General features: G+C 44.3%; 1 protein-coding gene across 1 annotated transcript in view; it reads right to left on the reverse strand.

Moving 5' to 3' along the window:
• FHDC1 (FH2 domain containing 1) overlaps window positions 1–13,934 on the reverse strand; it is a 120,099-nt gene that overhangs the window by 2,961 nt on the left and 103,204 nt on the right. Inside the window, exons 10-11 of the mRNA XM_030191629.1 lie at window positions 11,653–11,770; window positions 4,901–5,065 (exon numbers count right to left, since the gene is read on the reverse strand). Of these exons, the coding sequence (XP_030047489.1) occupies window positions 4,901–5,065; window positions 11,653–11,770 (283 nt within the window). The remainder of the gene's footprint in view (window positions 1–4,900; window positions 5,066–11,652; window positions 11,771–13,934) is intronic.

The raw sequence follows: 13,934 nt of genomic DNA on the forward strand, positions 1-13,934 counted from the left end.
GTTTTCACATCACACATTCACAGCCCCCCCCCCCCTCCCCCAAATCCATGCACAGAGTGAGAAACAGTGGACAGAAAGATCAGAATCATCTATTCCGCTGGGTTTCCTACTGAATGCATCATCAAAAATCCTACTTTTAATATCATCTTTATATGATGCATTAACTGTACAATTGTTGACCATTCACAAAAGTCTTGACTTATTATAAATGGTTTTCAGATATTACACTCCTTATAAACATAAAAAAATAAATATTTTTTAAAAATTGTTAATAAAAACATAAGAGTTCAAGAAAACAAGTTGCTGCAGATATTTGCTTCCTTTCTTATCCTGAGATTAAAGGAGAAATTATGTCTTATCTGATAATTTTCTTTCCATTAGTCCTTCCCACTATTCCACAACATGCGAGATAGTTATGTTCATCAACCAGCAGGTAGAGAGAATACTGAAAACTGATCATCTAGTCCAGCTCGTCATTTATGTAGACCAACAGTAAGGAGAAACTCAAAGTACAACAACTTTAAACTCCTTGCTAACCTACCACTAACTGGATGAGCAAACGTGTGGACCTCTCATCTCTGGACAACTTGTACAGAACAAAACATACACAGAAAACACCATGCAAGGTGAAAGTCATTACTTTGCACCGACTAAACATCTCAGAAACCCTGGGTGGGCCTCTGGAATAGTGGGAAGGACTAATGGAAAAAATTATCAGGTAAAACCTAAGTACTCCTTTCATTACTTAGCTTCCCACTATTTCAGAAAGTGTGGAATGTTCAAAAGTAATCCCTAGAGTAGGTGGTATCCTGGTGCTGGTGCCCTGAGAGCCAAAGCCAAAAAACTGGTTTCTGAGTGCGCTGCAACATCCACCCTGTAGTACTTGGCAAAGGTACGCAGCGATGACCATATCACCACCTTGCAAATATCCAGAGACAGTAAAGATGTCTCTGTATGCCTCATAGAATGAGACTGCAAGGCCTGAGCAGCCTGCTTCCCTGCAAGTAAACAGGATAACATGATAGTCTCCTTCAGTCATCCAGCAATCGTGAGCTTGGAAGCCAAGTCGCAGAAGGCATCCTGCACTGCCCTGAGCTCCAAGCGATTTATTGACCACTGAGATTCCAGTTCCAACCAGGTGTCCTGTGCAAGATTAAACTTATAATGAGCTCCCCAAACAGACTTGCTGGCGTCCATTGTCACCACCTCCATTCTGCTATTGGAAAGGGAGCTCAGACAGTCAAATTCCTGGGTGACAATCACCACCGAATACTCCATCTGACAACCAGTGTCCAAGGAAGATGAAGGTCATAATTCTGTGACACCGGGCACCTGTAATGGCCATATATGAGCCCTTACCACCACTTTTATTACTGCTGTCATTGACCCCAGAACTTGGACATAGTCCCAGACTCTGGGCCTGCCTTGACTGAGGAGATGAATCTGTTGTAATCCATCTTCGACCTCCTGAGCCCTGTGAGAAGATTCTCTTCCATACCGTGTCAAATAGAATGCCCAGGTACTCCAGCATCTGTAATGGAGTTAGTCTGCTCTTCTTGAAACTGATCAACCAATCCAATGACTGCAGATGGACAAATTGTCCATTGCCACCATGCTCTGAATAGGATGATACATGAATGAGCCAGTCATGGAGATACGGGTGAACACTGATTCCCTGGCACCAAAGGAAGGTTCTACCACCACCATTATAACCTTGGTAAATATTCTTGGAGCCATAGTGAGACAGAAAGGAAGTGAACTGGAAGTGAAGGCTCAACACCGCAAAATGAGGAAATGTCTGATGTGGCAGTCATATAAGTATATGCAAGTACGCCTTCTTGTGATCAAGGGTGGTGAGAAATTCTCTTGCTTGAATCGAGGCTATGACTGCTCTTAGTGTTTCCATGTGAAAGCGGGACACTCAGAGGCAGCGGTTTAGGCCTTTGAGATCTAAGAATGGATGAAAGGTGCCTTTCTTCTTTGGGACAATGAAATAGATGTCCCTGTTCGTCCTGGAGATCAGGAACAATGGCCTGAACCTTGACTGCCTTTCGAAAAGGAGAAGAACATAGTAATTTGTGTTGCAGACTGCTGATGCCACTTCAGGCATGCTCTTGCCATGAACAAGCTGCACACTGTTCCTTGAAGGCCCAAAGAGGCCACATCAAAGGCTTGTTTTAGCAAGCCTTCTAGCTTTCTATCCTGTAGGTCTTTTAGGGCAATGCTCCCTTCAATAAGCAGGGTGGTTGTCTTAGTCACTGCTGTAACCAGGGAGTCCACCCTGGGAGCTGCAACTTCTCTTTCTCCTTTAAAAGTGGACTAACATGGCTACCACACCACTTTACTATTTCTCCTCCAAAACTAATGGGTACAGATGAGACATGGCTCTTCCCATTCTCAGTCCCACGTCCAGTAAGACCCATTCTGCTGTAATCAGGTCCTGAATGACAAGATGTATTGGGAAGGCCTTAGAAGGACCTCTAAGCCCCCTCGTGATCAACAAAGATGGAACTGATGTCGAAGCAGAAGGCTCCCCAGTGGAAAGCACCTCAGTAACTCAGAAATAAGAATACTTAGGTAGTCTTTATGATGTGTTCTTTATAAAATACCCTCAGTACTTTTGAATCATCCCCCTCCTCAGGAGGGAGCTCTCCTTCCTCTAACGGCTTCATCAACAATGGCAACATCAGATAAGCGGGAGAAGCAGAGCTGCTCCTGGAAGTCTAAACAAGATCTCTTAGGAGCCAGAGGGGCAGCAGGGTAAGAAACTGAAGCAACTTGCAGCAACTCTATGCTGCTCTTATACTGAAGCAGAGACAGTTAAACTCCGGAGAAAACAGAGATCACAATGCAGCTCAATGCTCTGTCGGGCCCTAAGGCTCTATAATGCAGCTGTGCTCTGCACGTGATCAGCCAGGGGCTGCTCCTCACTGCCAGTCAACCCTGACAAAATGGCACCCATTCCCGCGCTCTCCTGCATCAAATAGCATACCTGCCCTGCCAGAGAGCCTGAAAACCCCAGCACGTTTGGATGCTGTGCCAAATCTTAAGATGTGATGCCGCTGACCGTTTACTCCGCGTCCCACAGGATTCCCAGTTTGCATGCACTGCCAATACCCTGATGCTGGCCGGCATGTCCCACAGCAGGAACTCCGCTTAACTGCCCCAGCGGGAGTCGCCATTCACTCTGTTGCCAGTGCAGCATAATGTGTCTCAAGCGGTCAGTCAGGATCAATCCCCTACACCAAGTAGAACATTCAGCCTTCCAAGCGGTTCTGAGTCAAACTTTAGTTGAACTTACCACTGCTGGCTGCTCCCTCCCCCCAAGTCTCCACAGGTATTACCACAAATGAGAAAGTATCAGTCCTGACCCTCTGTCCCATGCTCTCTAGTAAACCTCTTTCCTTCTCTTTTTTTTTTCTTTTAAGGTTGTTGTGCTGGAAAAGGAGAACGCCACAGGAAATAGGGGAGAGGTGAAAGGAGGGAAGAAGTAAATTAATGAGGCACCACAGATAGGGATCTGAAGACCTCCAGATATAACTCTGCAGACTCAAGTCACCCATAAAGGTTAACTGTGGGGACCAGTTGACCAACTGGACCAGGAGCAAATCACTCAGAACCAGAGGTTGAAAAGTGTGTCCATCCACCTGCTGGAGATAGAAAATACTGAGGAGCTGGACTGGATGCCAAGAGAGATGTCTCAGCTCAGTTTTCAGTTCTTTATTTTCACCTGCTGGTTGATGGACACAACTATCCCACAGGTTGTGGAATAGTGGGGAACTACATAATGGAAAAGAAGATAATCTCTGGATAAGAAAGGGAACAAATTTAAAATCACAGGGAATACTAATAACCTACTCTGGATGAGGAATAATTATCAAAAATATTTGCCACATAATTTATCTTCCTACTACTAATCATTTCTATAGTGTTACTAGATGTACGAAGCAGTACACATTATCTGCAGGTACTTTCTCTGTCCCTAGAGGGCTCACAATCTAAGTTTTGGTACCTGGAGCAATGGAGGGTTAAGTGACTTGCCCAAGGTCACAAGGAGCTGCAGTGGGAATCGAACCCATGCTGCCAGAATCAAAGCCCACTGCACTAACCATTAGGCTATTCTTCCGCAATGTCCTATAATTGCACTGCCAATTTCCTCTATTTCCCTAATGATACATATGTAGAAGTTTTAAGCTCTTAACAATCTAGGCTTTTTAACCATCAAAAAAAAAAAAATTAGGAAAACAAAATTTTAGATTATTATTTGAACTTAATTGTTCATTATACTCAGTCTGCCCAAAGTGGAGCTCTCAGTGCACATTGAGACTACTTGAATCCAAGGTCCAGGCTCTGTTCTACATTTGGGATGTCTATGTAAAACACAAGCTTTAAGAAGCCACAGAATGACCAATGTAACTTCTGAACAGTACCTCCAAGGGATAAATGACTAGAACATCCACCAATAAAAGTAATGTTTCATCTTAGTTTTATCAATCTTTCAAACCAATATTCCAGACCATGACTGAGCTAAGTGCATTTTAAATAGTAACAATTTTACAAAACAATGATACTAATTTTGATACTGTAGAAAGTGCAAGTTGTAGAGTCTTTGAATTTTTGCAGTATCAAAAGTAGCAATTGTTTCCTTTAATGCATTTTTGTTACTCCAGAGTAGGCTTTGCATAAAGTACCCAATCTGGAGGAAAACGAACTCAATCTTGAAATCATTTCATGAAAATTTTTAATATCAAAAGATACTTTGGTCTTTTCCAGCAAATCAAAAAAAAAAAAAAAAAACCTAGATTGCAGCATTCTGAATATAAAATACATTGCTAGATAATGCCTGGGATAAAAATCAAATCACCTTGTCTAAATGAACATTGACACTTGCAGATCTTACCTTAACAGCCTTGTTGAATTTGTCACAAAAATCTCTAAATATCTGGAAACATTCATCAAGTTTCATGGTTTCTTTGTCTTCACAGAAAAAGTCAATAAGGGCATGGCTCTCCTTCTGTAACTCTCCTCTCTGCCCTTCCAGTTCCTGCAGGTCTTTCACAGCAAACTGCAAAAACAAACACACCCTAAGCAAAGAGCACTAAACCCCATGGGACCCATAGCACTACAACCTTAGTGCACTGCAGCTAAAAAATTTTTAAAAAATTAAAAAAAAACAAAAAAAATATGCTTGCTACACACTCCAAGGCAACCTGGAGGATCTCACTGAATCACAACCTGGGTCAAACCCAGATATCCTGCCCCAGTCTCCTATTCATACCAGTGCACGTGGTAAAGCGTATCTTCCTTCCATCAGTAATAATCCCATTCCCTAAGTTTTCCCAGTACAGTTGCAGAGAGCTCCTCACATCTGGCATCTATGTGGAAACCAGAGAACAAATAAGAGGATTGCTGTTTCTGGTTCCTCGTCACTCCATGTGCCTTTCCTAGTGGTTAGCGACTTCTAACTGGTTCAAGTTTTCCGACCTTGAAAGCCTGCATGTAAACACTTTTGATCACTATCCCAGAATGCCTTGAGCACAGGTAATAATGCTGGTATGTGGGAGCTACTTCAACCTCCAACATCTGAAAGAACCTGGCACTACAAAATGCAAGACAGTTAGGCAGGACTTTGTTTAGGGGCATACTAGACAGCAAATCATGGGTGAACCTATACATAAAATGGGGGGGGGGGCCCATAATATATTTTCTCCCTGCTCATTTGTGCTCAGAGTACTTAGCTAGCAGGGATCCCCAAGTCCGGCCAGCTTAAGACATCCACAGCCCACCATAACTCCATTCACACAACTGCAGCATTCAGTAGCAGCGCTCCCAGCCACTGACACCCTGTGCATGCCCAGTTCTTGCATGAGAAATGAGCACGCATGAGGTGCATGCGTCAGCACCTCAGAGTGCTGCTAACTACCATAATTGTCCGAGAGGAATTACGGCAGGTTATGGATGTCTTAAATTGGTGGGGCTTGCAGATCACTGCCAGCTCCATCAATGGTGCACCGCTGCTGCTGGGTGGGCTTGAGCTGAAACTGAACACATGTGACTACACCCCCGCTTTTGTTGCCTGTGACATATGTGCTGAATACTGTGGCAACAAACTTCCAACAACTTGCAGTGGAGAAAATTAACCACAATTGGGACTTTGGGTGTGTGAGATAGAAGCAAAAAAACTGACTACACTGATGCATTTCAGACTCCCTGCAACTGGTATCCTGACCAACAAACAGAATTAAAAAGCCAACCACCTCAGGAAGACAGTAGGACACTCATACTTTGAGACCTCTGAGGGGCAAGAGAACATCTTAAAAACAATAAACCCAAGACGAGATCCATCACTGCATCCGGAGTACAAGAATAAGAACATTATCCGTAAACAATTAATATTAAAGATTTAATGCAGGTGTGTCCAATCTCAGTCCTCACGGGCAGCAACCCAGTCGGGTTTTCAGGATTTCTCCAATGAATATACATGAGATCTATTTGCATGTACTGCCTCCATTGTATACATAGATCTCAAGTACATTTATTGGGGAAATCCTGAAAACCTGATTTGGTGAGAGCCAAGGTTGGACACCCTTGATTTAAGGCATGTGTTGCACTTGCCTAAAGCCACAAATAAGGCAAGTTATGAAGAAATTGCACTGATGCAAAGAGGCAGCGAGCTGAGAGACAGACACCGAATTGATGAAGGCCAGCAGTCAAGCTTTCGCTTTCTGTGTTGTACGGCTATTGTGATAAACAGACAAGGTAACCTGTTGAGATACCGGGGCAAATTTTCAGTCATGAAGGACAGATGATTGAAATGCTGCAGAGGGCGAGGTGATTTTCAGAGAAGGTAACTGAAAGCCGACCTTGAATAAGCATCTTGTTACAAGGGTAAATGTACGCAAGTACATGTGGGTGAATTACAACAGGAGTGTAATGCAAAGCTAGGCATGTTAGAAGGAAGCCATCCAATTAGAAACCAATAAGACACAAAACCAACAAAGTGGAGTTTTATTTAAAAGAGCCCACAATCTAGGAAACAAGAAACCTAACTACAGGAAGCTAGTCAAACAAAGAAAAGACGAGAGAGAGTTGAACCCTACCTGATACTTTTATATCCTGAAAACTAATTAATGGGTGGCAATACTGCTCTCCTACCATTCAGAAAATATGTTAAGATGGCTTGAAAAATATACAGAGCTTGTTCTCCAACTAAAACCATACATTTACAAGGAAATCTCAAAATACCAACACTGGCCACTTCCTGATTAACCAGAAACCTTTTTCTCCTCTCTTGGGTCCTTCTTGAAATACCCCTTGTATCTGAACACCTGGCTGAGGTACAGTATAGCAAAATCAGAGATAGATCCTTGGGTAACTTTGGCAGGGATTTGCTTAAGGTGTGGGGGAGGGGGAGGGGAAGGAAAGATTTCCCAATCTCTTATTTTTGTTAAGCATTGACAGTAAACAGCCAAGAGCTCTGCTTTGCCTCCATGTTGTCTTATCATTTCGCTGTTTTAATAAAATAGTGTAGTAGCCATGTTCGTCCACTTATAAAGGTATTGAATAGAAGAGCAAAAATAAGATGATACCTTTTTATCAGACTAACTTTTAATACATTAAGGTTTTGAAGGTAATATCTTCCTCTTGAGGTCAGAAATGAGCAAAAGATGACAAATATCAGAAAAGTGAAACATAAAAGCAATTACAGTTCATGGGGAAAGCTAGGAGTAGGGGGGGAGGTGAGAGAGATGGATGAGTGATCAGAGGATGAAATAGCAGTATAATTTTATGGTTTATAATGTGACAGGAAACCTAAGTCTGTGTTACGTCCTGTCTGGTGGGTGTCAAAATATTTCATCCTTTAACTTCAAAGGTCTTATATTCCTGGATTGTCTTAATTTCCGTTTAGTATTCTCACCATCATGTTTCACTTGTATATTCTGATTTTTGTTAGCTGCCTAGAATTGTATGATAAGAGTGGTTTACACATTTTTTTAAATAAATAAAATAAATTTGTCATTACCTCATTTTTGATCTGAAGAAGGAAAGATATTCAAAAAATGTATTTTTTTAATTTGTGCAATAAGGGACTAAACCCCCCCCTGTTTACTAAGCTGTGCTAGCGTCAATACAGCTAATTCACTTTGAATGGGCTGTGTCAGCATTACCGTGAGACTTAGTAAACGGGGGTGGGGGTACGGTTTTTGAAAAATGTACCCCATAAATGCATAATTATTTTTTCTAAATGTGTAAAGAAACTCTGATCTGAAAACCTGTTGTGTTGCAGGAGGTTTAACTGGGTTGCAGGGAAGACTCCTCCACTTGCCCAATTCCAGTAAAGCACTTTGCTCCTAATGTCCTACTAGGAGGCGGGGCTGGTGGTTGGGAGGCGGGGATAGTGCTGGGCAGACTTATACGGTCTGTGCCAGAGCCGGTGGTTGGGAGGCGGGGCTGGTGGTTGGGAGGCGGGGATAGTGCTGGGCAGACTTATACGGTCTGTGCCAGAGCCGGTGGTTGGGAGGAGGGGCAGGTGGTTGGGAGGCGGGGATAGTGCTGGGCAGACTTATACGGTCTGTGCCCTGAAAAAGACAGGTACAAATCAAAGTAGGGTATACACAAAAAGTAGCACATATGAGTTGTCTTGTTGGGCAGACTGGATGGACCGTGCAGGTCTTTTTCTGCCGTCATCTACTATGTTAGAGTCATCCAGCAAGCAGGGGCAAATGTCAACACGTAGAAACGGTAAAATACCAAGGGAAAGGGGGGGGGGGGGGGAGAGAAGAAAAAAAACAAAAAAACAACGCTCTGAGCTTATAGCCCTAGTTGTTATTAAAGGTGTGTACATTTGTTATTAAAGCAGGGAATGAAAGCCTTTGCTTGTCATTCTTCAAAATGAAAAAAAAAAATAATTGGACTGGAGAACACAAAAAAACTGAGTGCTCAGACAGTGGTAACGTCATCAGAATCACGATGAGCTAAAAAAATAAAAAATAAAAGGCAAACCACAAAACAAAAAAAAGATACTCTAGAAAAGAAATCTAATATCAACAACAAAGGCAGGTGTGAAACCTGAACTCTAACCTTGAAATGCGAGTGCCATGTCAGAAGGTGGACAGAAAACACCCTGGAGCAGGCAAATATTTGTGCGCACAGAGCAGACGTCAGGGAAGCACAAAGCACTTCACTGAAAATTAGATATCAGCTCTGTGGAGAGCAGGGAAGGGAAAGGCAGGCACGACTGCTTCCAGCACCGACATGTCTTAGGGGAAATCTCTCTGTCTTACTTCATCCAAAATCCTGCCCTGAATACCATTTAACAGACAAAGGCACAGATAACACCCAATATGCTGCATGTGGTTTGCTGTAATTCTTGCTCTCCTTTTAGCTTTTATATTGGGGGGTGGGGCAGAGTGTATTGTTCTCTCCCTATATAGTTATACACCGAACTACCAGTTGCAGGATCCCCCCCCCAGAGGTCGGAGGTTCAATCCCCACATTGTCAGTTCAAAACAAAATCAGAACAGCAATTGGTAACCACATTATTGCAGATCACATGACAGTGAGGATACAGTGTCAGGGGTGTGGACTGACCATACAGGCTCTTCCCCCCCCCCCCCCAAGCCTCAGTGGACCCTCCCCAGTCCCATTTTGAAGGGCCCTGGTGGTCTAGTGGCCTCATTGAGAGCAGGAAAGAACCCCACTCTTTCCTGCCTGCTGCTGCTACTCTGTCTGGCCCCGCCATGTTTTTAAAATGGCTGCCAAGACTGCCGAAAGCCACGAGATTACCGCAGGAAGTCTCGGCAGCCATTTTGAAAACATGGCGACGCCAGGCAGAGCAGCAGCAGCTAGGAAAGAATGACCACCAGGGCCCCTTCATGATAGGACCAGGGAGGGAGCACTAGTGTGCAGAAAGGGGGCGTGGGGCAGGGGTTTGCTGATTGGGGAGGGGGGTCCAATGACCTGTACTACCCAGGACCCCAGAGCACTATCACTTCACCCCTGTAAAGCGCTGTCTGCAAAGTTAAAACCAGAGCAACGCTGCCACACCATCAGTAACCAGATACCCCCAGAGGAGGTAGTCAACTGAGAGCCATGTACCTGAAAGGGCCATTCTGAACTCCGTGCCTCTATCATTTCAGCAGACTCAATACCTGTCTCAAGGGCAGACGTTTACCGCCAGGTCTGAGGAGCATAGAAGTGTTAGTTGAGAGGATTTCATGCTGGTTTTTAAATTTTTTTTTCTACACTCAAAACAAGTGGCTGAAACTTTAAGGATAGAACAGGTGACAGTTCTGCAGAGAGGTCCGAGCAGACAAAAAAAAAATGGATTATCTGCATATGAGCGAAGACGTTGCTCTGCACATAGCTATCAGAATTGCAAAACTTTTTATATACAAGTAGTTTTTGTGAGGCTATTTATCCATAGAATATTCCAGCACATGCGCAGATGTGTGCCGACACTTTTGCTTTGCTTGTGGGCATGCTTCCGGTAGGCTTTTGCTGATTAGCACTCAAGGTCTGCGTGCTTTGCATTTGCATAGTTAGCTTAGTGCATTGCAGGAAAAAATTTTTGGTTTCTGCATCCAAAGCACGCTTTCCCCTCAACATAGGCAGAATGTTACCACCAAGAAATACAAAACCATATTCATACCAACCGGCTTCTCCTAAAACTACAGGTCAAAGCTCTTCTTGCCTCCTCCCTGCCGCAGTCATATTACTTGAGCCCTCATCTAAATGCCTCAGCCTCCACTCTGCGACACCGTCTATTCTCCTTTTCTCTGTCACAATACTTTAAATGCACTGCTCCCAGCAATCCCTAGATACACAGCACTAACGATCATACAATCTAGAGAAGGAGGGGCAGAAATCTGGATTCAGTACCAGGCTCTAGAGCTTAACTGTGCCAGCACAATCTAGTCTCACCTTCGGGACTGACAAACTACACAAGCACAGCCAGAAGGGTATATCTGGGTGGCCCCATTCATTTCCTCTCTGTCCCGCCCCCCTCCCTCCTCTCTTCCCAAGTTAGTCACTATGACCTTGGCCAACAGGAATCTCCAAATGCTGCCAGCTGAAGACGTCCTCTGCAGAGAACCTCAGGCTGTCTGAACAGTGGGGAGATCTGCAGTATGCTTCCAGACACCAACAGTGCCCCCCCTCGCATGTTTAGTTCATACACATGCACTGAGCATTCATGGCGGAGATGGAAGCATGCTGAAGACTTCTCCACTGTTCAGATAGCCCAGGGGACTACTCAGAGGATATCTTCAGCTGGTGAAGCTTGGGGATCTCCACTAGCAACACCAATGAGATGCCCCACTGCTGGGTGGACCTGAACCCAAAGACTGGCGGGCTCCTATCTTCCTGTGTCCACATGTGACTAAGCCACTGCCTGCAAGAAGTACATTTAACTATAAAGCGGCAGACACCTTACATCTGAGCTGCAAATTTGAAGGCCGCCAGTGGATTTCTCCCTAACCACCATTCCTTGACTTATGGTCACAAACCTTTCAGTATTTACACTGTACAGTCTTTGGGGCAGTAACACTCACTACATGAATGACCTCAGAGCATTAGAACTCTTACAAGAAACCCTGCAGAAAGGTGCACCGAGACACCAGTCGCCAGCTGCTCCATTTCCACTGCACCCACCTGGATAAAGTCTTCCATTTGCTGCAGCAGCTCAGAGTCCTGGTCCAGGCTGTCCCCGACAGCTTTGGTCTTGCTGGTGAGCGACTTGAATTCCATTTCAAGGTTATCACTGCATAACCTGATGGAAAGAAGATAGGGGACGAATTAGCGTTGGCAAAGAACACCCAGTATCTCTAGGCTGCATTGTTCTACAATCAAAAAAAACCTCAAAACAAAACTATGGCAGCATCACCTGCATGTCAAACACAACCATACTTTCTTGGTAAACCTCACCGGGGCGGAACCTGAGCACAGAAGCACCTCTGTCATTAGAGAGACCTGCTGGGATACTGGAGGTGGAAAAGGATGGGGGAAGGACATAATCCTATCGTATTAACAACTCACCACAGCAGAGTCTGGGTCCCAACAAAGAACAGTGTTTCCCAACCTTTTGGAGGGTCACAGCACAGCTACATTAACCAAACATTATGTGGCATAGGAGGGCTCTACAAAACAGGTGGTGTGGGCATCAACAGGACTTGTACGGTCCAAAGGAGAGGGCTAAAAGCAGCCCCCACCCAAGTGGCTGTGGGGACTGAATGTAATGTGTGTGCTGCAGAAAGTGGGGCTCACCTATTTGTACCCTGCCGAGCTGCCTATTTATTCGTATACTCCAGGGCTCCTGCTGTATTCAGGAACGAAAGGGATATGCCTGACTATGCAAGTGCTCAGAAGGGAGCTCCTGCATGTTTAACAGTCACCATTGAGGTCTTTTGGGGGGGGGGGGGGGGGGGGGGGAACAGTTTGGAATTTAATTTCTTTGCCTCTTCCAAATCCAAGCTCAAGATGAGTTGTATATTTATTTATTTGTTGCATTTGTACCCCACATTTTCCCACCTATTTGCAGGCTCAATGTGGCTTACATAGTACTGTCAAAGGCGTTTGCCCAGTCGGTGGATAACAAATACAAAGTTGTATAGTGATCGTATGAGGTATAAGTGGAGGGTCGGAATGGATGAAGATTGCGTGATGTCCTGTTCGATCACAGTCATGCTGTGTTGGTAGGTGAAGAGGGGACCTACCTAGTATACCTGTATATATACAGGAAATCACTAAAAACCTACCTCTTCAAAAAGGCCTACCCCAACGACCCCACGTGATTTCCTGTATATATACAGGTATACTAGGTAGGTCCCGTCCATGAGGTCTTATGATCTATGAATAGATATGGATGGGCTGGAGTGTAAATTTTAAATGGGCTTCGACATTAGCTTCAGAACTTTTAGTACAGGAACAGTGTTGGGCAAACTTTTTACAGTCTGTGCCCTGAGAAAGGCAAGGACAAATCAAACTCGGGTATACATATAAAGTATTACATACCATGTAAAATGAGTTTATCTTGTTGGGCAGACTGGATGGACCATTCAGGTCTTTATCTGCCGTCATTTACTATGTTACTATGCCATACCTGCTTCAGTGGAGGATGAACTAAGTTTCTCAAGGCCATAAAGTGCATCAGCAGGAGAAGGAAGATTTGAACCTGGCTTCTCTGAACACAAGCTACGCATGCACACTTCTGCTGCACGGTGCAGACAATAGAGTCGAGGTGCTGGTGGCTTTTCTGTGGCACATCTGACCAAGTGTGAAGGCGCAATCTTTGGTAAGCAGTACTGGTATACAAAGACACAACAGCAACTTTTTCCCACTAGGTTACTTAGAAGGGGCTCATTTTCAAAGCACTTAGCCTTCCAAAGTTCCATAGAAACCTATGAAACTTTGGAAGGCTAAGTGCTTTGAAAATATGCCTCCCCGTAACTGTTGTGCAAGGATACAGAGTTTCACATGTTTCTTAAAGTGGCATTACCGCTTTGGGCAGTTCTGTGACTCAGGCTGCTGTGTCATAGTAAGGAAAACTCAGGTTTCCAGGTTTAAACCTCACAGGTCCAGTCAAATCCAAGAGTAAGTAAAGACAGCTGTGGTGGTGGGGGGGGGGGGGGGGGGGGGGGGGAGAGGAATACCATCAAAGGGTCCCCTGAGCCTAACTGGCAGAGAACAGGCAAGGTAAATGCCACAAAGCCCAAACCCATTGCTTTACTCTGCAGGATTTTGTTGAGTAGATTCGTCTTTTAAGCCTTTCTAATGGGATGTTGTAATAAGCTTCACTCAGCCTACGGCAGCTTAATACTTCCAGCTTAGTACTGACTTGTATGTAATAAGCAGGAAACACAGGCTTAGCTCATTTTAATATACTTCACATGAAAATCAGCTCCTCACATCTGCTGCCCCCCCCACCTCTTTTATTC

This window comes from Microcaecilia unicolor, chromosome 2 (assembly GCF_901765095.1).
Source record: "Microcaecilia unicolor chromosome 2, aMicUni1.1, whole genome shotgun sequence".
Lineage (NCBI taxonomy): Eukaryota > Metazoa > Chordata > Amphibia > Gymnophiona > Siphonopidae > Microcaecilia > Microcaecilia unicolor.